General features: G+C 34.0%; 1 protein-coding gene across 5 annotated transcripts; it reads left to right on the top strand.

The window, feature by feature from the left end:
* Positions 1-1,258: 1,258 nt before the first annotated feature.
* Positions 1,259-10,431, top strand: LOC131620344 (peptidyl-prolyl cis-trans isomerase FKBP43-like). 5 transcript variants are annotated; one of them, XM_058891390.1, is made up of 14 exons: positions 1,259-1,467; positions 1,554-1,627; positions 2,231-2,463; positions 3,160-3,293; positions 3,403-3,751; positions 3,879-4,106; positions 4,490-4,717; positions 6,162-6,350; positions 6,927-7,145; positions 9,282-9,537; positions 9,658-9,745; positions 9,825-9,866; positions 9,946-9,994; positions 10,081-10,431. In XM_058891390.1, the coding sequence occupies exons 1-14, from the start codon at positions 1,455-1,457 to the stop codon at positions 10,160-10,162; spliced, it is 2,184 nt and encodes a 727-aa protein (XP_058747373.1). In that variant the 5' UTR covers positions 1,259-1,454; the 3' UTR covers positions 10,163-10,431. The 5 variants fall into 5 exon arrangements, with proteins under 5 accessions (XP_058747373.1, XP_058747376.1, XP_058747375.1 ...); XM_058891393.1 differs by having other exon boundaries at positions 1,260-1,467; positions 3,882-4,106; XM_058891392.1 differs by having other exon boundaries at positions 1,260-1,467; positions 4,493-4,717.
* The last annotated feature ends 68 nt before the right edge of the window (positions 10,432-10,499 follow it).

The raw sequence follows: 10,499 nt of genomic DNA, 5'->3' as shown, positions 1-10,499 counted from the left end.
AGTCGAAGTTATTTTATTTGTATATAACCACAACCTTTATAGAAACCTTCAATACTTTTGTCAAAAAGTGTAGATTCATAAAATGAATTCAACTACAAAAATAACATCACTTAGACACATGGCCTAAGACCAAATACGTAGAATTTGGAAGACTAGTGGTTGTTTACTAGAAATCACTGTAAACACATTTACAATGAAAAACATAATCATGGAAAAACAATGAAAAACAGAAAACTTCATAAAAAGAAATCGAAAAAAATTAGAGCATGTTATCGAAAAAGAGAACAATAACAATGAAAATAAATGGGTATGGACGAAGATTGTTTTTTTCTTAGTTCACCTTTAAGATTTGAAATGAAAAGAAACAATAACATTAACAATGCTTTAGGGCTTAGGGAGATAGAAAGAACCCGATTTATTGTTTACAACGATGAGAGGGAAGAGGTTTGTTAGAAATCTGAAATCGATTGGAGTTGTAGAAGAGAATATTTATAGAGAATGAGTTTCCAAAATAATGAGAGTTAGGGTTTTTCAGAAAAATTGGAATGGGGGAGTAATTTGTTTTACATCAACATTAAGTAATTATGGATTTACAGTATAACTATGCTATAGAGTTAAAAATTTGCTGATTAAAAATGAGAATGCAGATAGAAAAATAGTGTGATTTGACCAATAGTTGAATATAAATCTGAAAACATTATTTCAATTGAAAATTGGGAATGAAAGAGTTAGAAAAGAGAAAATTGAGAGAATAATTGATTAGGACTGAATCAATGAGACATGTAGTTAACAAAATAGAAATTTAAAAAAAAAAACTGTGAATTAGACAAATGACTCTAGAATAAGAAAACGCATAAATGTCTATCTAGAGCCATTACTTTTTTGTTATATTATTATAGATATATATTAAGGGTGTGCTCAGTCTCAGGTTCAAATCCTGTCAGACAACAAATTGCCTGTTAAAAAAATATAAAGATAAAACATGATTTTGGCGTAGTATATTTTTATTTAAATTATACCCATTTTAGTTTTTTTTTTTAACTTCAACTTTTTTTTTTACCTTTTTTTTCATTCTGTTTTTTTACTTTTTTTTTTCATTCTGTTTTTTTAATTATTTTATAAATAATTAATATTAAAATAAAAAATTAACACATAAAAATATTATTTATATTTTTAGTTTGCACGTTAAAGAAAGCGGAGAGACTGAGACGCCACTAGTAGATTATTATAGATATAGAGCATTGTCTTAACATAGCAGTTTTCAAAAGTCCATTCCCGTTGTGCGTGAGTGGGAGAACAATGAAAATGTAAAAAAGGAAAATAAAATAAACAAAAGTATATATTCAACATTTTACCAAGGCGCCAATCTTCATTTCCGGGTTTAGGGTTTTACGAACCCACCATTTCGCACAGTATTTCAACCAAGGAGCAAAACATCTCTTCTCCACAACCACATGGCATTTTGGGGTAACTAACTTCTTCTTCTTCTCTCATTTCGATTCCGATCAAAAACCCTAAAACCTAACAAATATTCACACTGATTCTATTTGCAGGAGTTGAAATCAAACCTGGAAAGCCTTTCACGCACCTATACGATGCTTCCCGAGGACGCCTCCACATTTCAATGGTAACCACCTTCTCATCATCGTCTTCGTTTCTACGCCTAATCTTTCATTGCATGTCTTATTTTCGTGTTATGAATCCAATATGCATTAATTTCATGTTTGGATAAACAGCTTATAGCACAAGTGCTTATTGAAAGAAGCGGTTATGAATAAGCTCACATAAGCTATTTTTATAACAAAGGATAAAATAAATTTAAACTGTTTTTATATGTATATTATAATTTGTTTTCATTAGCTATCTTGAAGAGTTTATAAAATTAAGTTCAAAAAAATTTATTAAAAATGTCATAAACTATTTTGATTAAGTCTGTGATTCGCTTGAAGTTACTAACTGTAGTTTCTGCCAAACTTACTAACAATTTAAATATGTATCCAATCTCTTATTTCTGACAAGATTAGGGGCCTGTTTGGATAAACAGCTTTTTTGCAGCTTATAGCACAAGTGCTTATTTTGATAATTGCTTATTTTGATAAGATTTTAATTTGATAAGTGCTTATATCTGACAAGTGCTTATTTGCAGCTTATAAGCACTAATGAATAAACTCACATACGCTATTTCTATAATATATATTTGTTAATAGTAGTTATAAACTTTCATTTTCAGGCCACTTTGGGGCTTGGCACAGCAATTACGAAAAGCACACTGCAATGTAATGTGGGAAACAAAAGCCCTGTTTTTCTTTGTGCTCTTTATCCTGGAAAAAGTGAGTCGTTGCAGTTGAATTTGGAGTTTGAAGAAGATGGTAATGTTGTTCTCTCCGTCATTGGCCCTCGGAGTATTCATCTCTGCGGTTATTATCTTGCCCGTGGACACTATACCAATACTATGGATGAATCGTATCCTTATGTTTTTTTTACTATATTTTTTTTTATAATTTTTTTCTTGCGCCTTTATTTATTTATTGGTTAGCATGCATTTTTAACACATTGAAATTGTTTAGGATTATGGAAACCTGATGGCATTTGATTGAAGTTAAGTTGGGATTATGTTATAATTTATGAGTATTTTCAATTGTTTTAACTTAGACAAGTATTTGGTTCTGAACTTAGGAAAAATGCGAGTTTATAGGTTCTTATAAAAAAGTTAATCGAAAGAGCTTTTGAGAATTTAGATGTGTGGGAGTTTGAATAAGTTCAAATTTGGATTATTTTGTAATTTACAAGATCTTTCAATTATTTCAACTTAAATTAGTTGTTGGTTATAAGCTCAGGAAAATGTTAGTTTATACGTGCTTATGAAGAAGGTAATCAAGGAGCTTTTGAAAGTATATAGATTGGTGCATGCTTTGATTTTAATATATGCCTGGATGTCTCAAAGTCATTGGAAGGTTATTTTGATTTTCATATTTCTGCAAGTGTTTGCTAAAAAGTTTATCCAAACTAGTTCTAAGAAGTTCACACAAAATTGTTTGATGGTTGAGCCCAAATCTTACTCAGATTATGTGTCTAATAAAAGACGAAATACAACCGTATCCATTTGTCCTTTTTCTAGGTGGGTTTATTTTTCTTGATTTCCTTCACTACAATGGAAAGGGAATCATATGGAGAAGATATAGCTGATACAGAAACGGAGAGATCTGATCACAGTGACGAAGACGACGACGATGATAGTTTTATTGATGATGACGATGATACAGTTTTCCCACCATCTCCTATTTTCAATGAAGGCACGTTCAAATGTTTATGTTAATCCCTCAACATGTTTATCTATAGTTTGCTCCCATTTCAATCTCTTGACTATGTATCATTTGTTTGTTTTGATTGTGATGACTGCAGAGGAAGCTTCTTCTGATAGCGGTCTAAAAGTTACAAAAGGAAGCCGAAGAAGGCTGAGGAAGAAGTACCAGTTGGTAGAGTCAGACGACGATGGCGGTTGTGAAGAAAAGAAAACTATTGATGACAACATGCATGTTGAATCTCAGGAAATTGATGACGAAGATAGTCTACCAATTTCATCTATTTGCAAGAATAAAGCCTCTGTAAGGGTCTTGGATCAGGAAATGGATGATAATGTTGATAAAGAAACAGTTGGTGCTGGCAACGAAGATGGTGAAGACCGAGAGGATAATACTATTGAAACAACGTTGAAAACTGACAATGTTGTCCTGGACAGTCAGACTCATAGGTATCTCTTCTTAATTCAATATCATTGATCGAATACATGCTTACTTTTATCAGCTTTAGGTCTTCCTTTTTATAGTTAAATTTTTAATTATTCTTGGCCGTGTTTATAAATTATGTTTGCAATGAAGCAGGGAAGCTGAACCTTCAGATCAATTGGTAGATCCCTGCCCTGTTCTGGATGTTGGGGATATTAAAAAGTCAAAAAAGAAAAAGAAGGAAAAGGAAAAAGAAACAAAGAGTTCTTGTAATGACCATTCTACCGAACTAGATAATGCTGTGCGAGATGAGCCAAAAATGAACACAACTCAGGATCTTCTGGCAGAAAATGAACAGAACCAACAGCAAGCTGATGATAGGTGAGTGTTTTTTTCTTAAGTTCTTGTTTGTTATACTTTAGAAACTGCTATTTCTCAGTTATATTATATTGGTTTTTCACGGATAACATGTTAGATTTAATTGGAAAATTAGACCAAGTTATTGTATTTATACATATGAAGGTCATGAAGTTTTGAAAGAATGAATTTAGGGTTCTTCATTACAGAAGAAATATTCAGAGAGTGCTTTAGTTAAAGATGAGCTAGGTTGTTATTTATATCCCAGGCCAATGCCTCTTTTTTTCTTCTCGATTCAATATGATTGAGCGGATACATGCTTGCTCTTATCAGCTTTGCGTCTTCCTTTTTGTAGTTAAACTTTTAATTATTCTTGCCTTTGTTCATAAATTATATTTGTAATGAAGCAGGAAAGCTGAACCTTCAGATCAATTGGTAGATCCTTGCACTGTTCTGGATGTTGGGGATATTAAAAAGTCAAAAAAGAAAAAGAAGGAAGAGGAAAAAGAAACAAAGAATTCAATTAATGGCCATTCCACCGAATTAGGTAATGCTGTGCAAGATGAGCCAAAAATGAACATGACTCAGGATCTTCTGGCAGGAAATGAACAGAACCAGCAGCAAGCTGATGATAAGTGAGTGTTCATGCCTCGAGTTCCTATTATATTATAGAAGCTGTTATTGCTCAGTTATATATTTTTTTCACTGGATAAGATGTTAGATTAATTTGCAAAGTTAGACCAAGTTATTATATTTATACACACAAAGGTCATGGAATTTTGAAACAATGAATTTACAATTTAGGGTTCTTCAGTACAGCAGAAATATTCACAGTGCTTGATTTAAAAATGGGACAGGTTTCTATTAATATCACCTTTGCTAAAATTCATTCAGAAATGTTAATGGTGGTGTTTTTCTTAGTTTATAAAGTTAAACAACATCTACGTGTATGTTTCAAATGATCCATGTATAGTCCAGTGGCAACCATACAAAGTGAGCCCCATTGTTTTGGAACTGAGCCCCATATAAAGTGATGAGACTCACATGTATTTCACCAAATAATAGAGTGAATGTTGTTAGCATTACTGTACTTCAAATTAACAAGGCTTGAATAGTGCTGGACTTGTGGGCAGGCATCATCTCTTTTGTGTTGGTTAATTGCTTAAAATGAATGCATCACACAATTTTTTCTTTTATTTTCTTCCAAGAGTGGGACTGGTATTCCCTTAACATTGTAACTGAGGGGAAATTTTTTGTAGAAGACTCACCGCTGATCCTTTTACCCAACTTTCAACGAGATGCAAAATTAAAAATAGTGTATGAAGTCCTTCATTCCTATACAAACAATTTCGTGAGTCTGACCCTTCCTAGTACTCTGCCATAAGAGGTTTCTAGGTTGACTTTGTTAAGAGTCCCACATCGGACAATATATGGCCTAAACATGTCCTTATAAGTGGGGGCAATCCTCACCCTACAAGCCGGTTTTGTAGGGTTGAGTTAGGCCCAACCACATTTCTTAACATGGTATCAAGAGCCTCGTTTAAGATCCGGTGGGCCACCTTCTATGGTTTCCGCTATCGGGCCATCCACCGTTCATTTCCACGCTCCAGTTGTCTAGTCCTGGGCGTGAGGGGGTGTGTTAAGAGTTCCACATCGGACAATATATGGCCTAAACATGTCCTTATAAGTGGGGGCAATCCTCACCCTACAAGCCGGTTTTGTAGGGTTGAGTTAGGCCCAACCACATTTCTTAACAGACTTTATTTTATTTTTTAAAAGTGTTGCTACTTTAGAGATAATCATAAAAAACTCTATTTGATACAAATAATAACGTCCCCACTTTATTTGTAGCAGGTCTTAAAACTTCTCATGCATATATTTAATATAGTAAATAATATCTTCTTATTACCTAATAGCTTAACATACCTTGGCAAAGTATTTTGCACCTTGGTTCTGCATCTGTTTTCAAAGACAATGTTCCTAAAAGGAGAACTGACCATGCCTTTATAAACTTCATTTAGTTAATTGCAAAGATATCTGATTTGGTTGTTGATCACTTTTGTCGTTGATATGAGGCAGGAAAGTTGAAACCACGGATAAAATACTACCTTCCTCACAGGTTGGTCAGGGACAGGATGAAAAACCAAAGAGAAAAAGGAAGGAACGGTCCAAGGATGAGACACTTCTTACTGCTGGTGGTGCTTGTATTAGCAATGTTACTAACCTGCCTCCGGGAAATGAACACAATAGTCAGGACACAGTTAATGGGTGAGTTTTTTTACCAATTTTTATTTATATAATCAGCTAATACAGTAATACTATAATAACTCTACAACATGTTGCATTTGATATGGAGATGAAGTTGTTGAAATACTCTTCATATCCTGGACATTGCAACCGAACTTACAAAATCAACTGTATAATGTATTGATGATGCAACAGACACCTAGGCTTTCCTTCCTAGTATAAGTTAGTAACAGAATATATGCCTTGCATATTTCAATTTCACTGGAAATTATACTGGTTAAATGACCTGGTATGGCCTATATTCTGTTAATATGCATGGCCTAATATGTATTTTGTGCTACATAAAGTTTGTCATTTCACAATTGAATATCAGATGAAATCCCTCAAGTGCTAAAAGAAGTAAAGCTTAGGAAGAAATCACTCTCCTTACAAAAAATTTCTTTACTTAATCTACATAAAGATGCCATGTTCAGGAATGTCCATTCTCCAAAATTTTATATGGATTCATGTCATTTTCACTATGATTTGTCATTAAAATTGTGTTACATCCTGTCAGAAAAAAAAAACTTTGTTATCTGACACCATTTAGCAAATTAGCAGGGATGTTAAGATTTCAGACACTGTTGCAATGCCTTTCACTGAAACGGATTCTCAAAAGAAAACAAAGAAGAGAAAGAAAGAGCATTTAAACAAAGTTTCACAGCCTGAAGGTGACAATGGAAATGGTGAAGCCAACAAAGAGACAGTAGAGTCTGATTGTCTGATTGATAAGTTTTCTGAAAGGAAAGAGCAACATCCAAAGCTTACAATTGAAAAGTAAGTGCCATTATATTTTGCTTTTGATACGAGATAAAGCCGAAACACTAGCACATGCTTCATCACTGAAACTGAATTGGTAGCAAGATAAACCTTATTAAGTAGCAGAAACATTGAACAGGTTTAAACATTTCTACACTAATCTGGCTAATTAAATAAATGCAAACTTGAATTGGTTAAGTATTTTTGCTTTCTAAAATAGTTAGAATTTGATAGTATTCTTATTCATTGAAGTAAACAGCAGCTAACAAATAAAATCCATATACCAAGTGTTTTTTTCTTCATGTATTTGAATTAAGTAAATCTTGTTAAACTTCTAAGTCTCTCTTAGTGGTTTAGCCTATAATTTTCCTTATCCCCTCTATTCATTGGACTATATCTTCTATCTGATCCACCCTTACCAATTGTATAGGTCTTCTTCATACATACCCAATTCTCCTAAGAAGATGCACCCCCATCATATTTACAATGCAAGTTACCATGGTTTTCTCTTTAATAAACATTCATTATCCTAACTTGTGCAACCATAATACATTGTAACATTTTCAGATTTGCAACATTGGGTTTAATTTCTTGTTGGCTCTTTATTGCCTAACATTCAGTCCCATGTAGCACTATAGATCTTCTGTCTACGGTAAAATATTTCTTTAAGCTTGGGTTATAATTTCCCACCGCAGATCTTACCTGAAGTATTCTTTTGTTCCGTCCACCTTGCTTGGATCATATGGTGTACATAAAAAGCGGCCAATAGTGGCTCTGTAGCAGGATAGCGGAGCGGTGCGGGAGCCGTCCGCTATGAGAAGACCCTTAGCGGTGTATAACATAATAGCAGTTGCTATAGCGAAAATAGCGGGGAGCGGAGCGGTTTCTGGCCCGCTATCTTTTTCCCCTTTGAAAAACTGAAATTACCCCTTAAATTTAAAACGTAAGTGTAGTTTTGGGTTTTCCCATCAAATTTGAGTTCTTCTCCAACCCTAACCTTCCTTCATCCATCATTTCTGCACTTAATTTCTCTCTTCGGCAGTTCCAGCATACAAATATCATGTAATATTTCCCTCTTTTGCAATTGGTTCTTCAGCAGCGGCAGTAGCGGCAGCAGCAGCATCCATCTTTCCTCCTGCTTTTCGTTCTGCAGTCGTCACTCGTCATCACCGGCGTTCCTACCTCTGCTCTTCGTTCTGCATCCATCGTTACTTTTTTTTTGTTGTTTCTTTTTTGTTTGTTCTTCTCAGTTTCTTTCTTTTATTCATATTTTCTTCAGGTTGGTTCTATCTTCTTCTCCGATACTTTGTATCCATCGTTCCTCTGTTTTTCTTTTTCTTCTATTCACATTGTTCCTCTTTTTCTTCTTTGCAGCCTTCCACTTTGATTTAGGAAATCTTTTATAAGTTTTGCATGTCAATTTTGTTCTTAAAGAGGAGTGTTGGCAAGACACTCTCTAACACATTTTTTCAACACTATGTTACTGGTTAAAACTTAAATGAGACCCACTAAATCATTTAGGCCCCACATGCATTTAGTGGCCCCTATTTGAATTTCAACCAATAGCATATTGTTGAAAAAAATGTCTTAGGGAGTGTGTTGCTACTATAGTATAATTCTCTCTTAAAGATACTATTGGAATAAAAGGACTTCATCATTCCTTTGGCATGCTCTTAAGACCTAACAGTCTCTTTGAACAACAATGTGAGCCATCTTATGAGTTTTTATCCCAACCCCTTCCTTACCTCAATAGGTGTATCATTTAGTCCAACTATCTTACCGTTCCCATTTGCAACTTCATGTTCTCCTTGATATATGTTTCATGCCGTGAGTTAAATGATCGAGCCCAATGCGTTTAATTTTTTGGGAACAAAAATAGTTTTTGGGGAGTTGATGTATCATAATAATTCATCTTTGAGCTTATTGATGATTTCCTAACCAATTTTGTAGAAAACATGTGAAATAATTGCTGGGTAAGGGTCATAATTAGCAAGAAATAATTAATGTTACCTTGAATTTTGGAAACAACTGATAAGTAGCAACAAAATTCTAAAAGAATGATGATAAAAAGGAGACTCTACACATTTAATACCCTCTTCTCTTGGTGGCTAACATTCTACAACTTAGTATAATTGGTTTATATTTCTTGTACAGCAATGTGGACAACAATGGAAACCAATCTGAAGACAAGAAAGTTAAGAAAAAGAAGAAAAGTAAAAGCAAAGGCAATGAAGTTGTAAATTCTGATGTGCCTTTATCCGTTGAGCCAAGTACTGAGATGACGAAAGAGGATGGAAATAATCCGGAGGATGCCAAGTCTTCCCAAGTCAGAACATTGTCAGATGGACTAGTTATTCAAGAGCTAGAGACCGGGAAAGCAAATGGGAAAATTGCTGCATTAGGGAAAAAGGTAGTTCTGTTGAACAATTTAAAATATTTTAGTGACTAGTAGTGACTGCCTCTATCAAAACAGTCATTAATTGCTGATTTGATTATAGATTAGATTTAAATAAATGGTCTTTGGCTACAGATCAGCATCAATTACACTGGCAAGTTGAAGGAAAATGGAATGGTGGTTGAGTCAAACGCTGGCGAAGCTCCTTTCAAATTTCGCCTTGGTAAACATATCACTATTTACCAGAACCTTTTATTATTACCTGGATATGACTGTTCTCACACTTGCATCTCCTTTTTCAGGTAAAGGAGAAGTTATTAAGGGTTGGGATATTGGCCTTGAAGGTAGCCATTTAAACATTTTGTCCTTGTTATTTTCTCTAATTGAGTTTTTTATTAAAATTTAAATACAATCTTTTCTCAGGTATGCAAGTTGGAGAAAAAAGAAGACTTGTGATACCACCGTCAATGACGTATGTGACTGAATTCATATATTAAATACATATAATTTACTTTTGTGGAATCACTATAAACTTTTTCTAACATTTGCTTGTTTCAGGTCTAAGAAAGATGGAGACAGTGGCAGTATACCACCAAATTCATGGTTGGTTTATGACTTCGAACTGGTTAAAGTTCATTGATTATTTCATCCAACGGATCGTGGCTGGTCATGTTTTGAGCGAAAATGAGAAATATGAAGTCAGGGAGGCAGTTTAGCCGGGCAATCAAGAACCAGATTCAACTGTATGATAACAGTTTTTTGTCGAGTCTATGGTAGTTTTGCCCTGGGTATAGGGAACAGTTGGTTTACACTTGCAACCAAATCCAAAGTTTTGCTTCTTTAAGTTACTATTTACATACCAAAAACCATTTGAGTCGAGGGTGAAAGTATAAAAGTTTGGTTGCATTACTTTTTGTGCTAAAACCGAAATTAATTATTTTATTTTTAAACGTTATGAAACTAATCATGGTTGAAAT

Source organism: Vicia villosa, linkage group LG7 (assembly GCF_029867415.1).
Source record: "Vicia villosa cultivar HV-30 ecotype Madison, WI linkage group LG7, Vvil1.0, whole genome shotgun sequence".
Taxonomy (NCBI): Eukaryota; Viridiplantae; Streptophyta; class Magnoliopsida; order Fabales; family Fabaceae; genus Vicia; species Vicia villosa.
The sequence above is the reverse complement of the archived record's forward strand: the minus strand, read 5'-3'. Positions and strand labels throughout refer to the sequence as shown.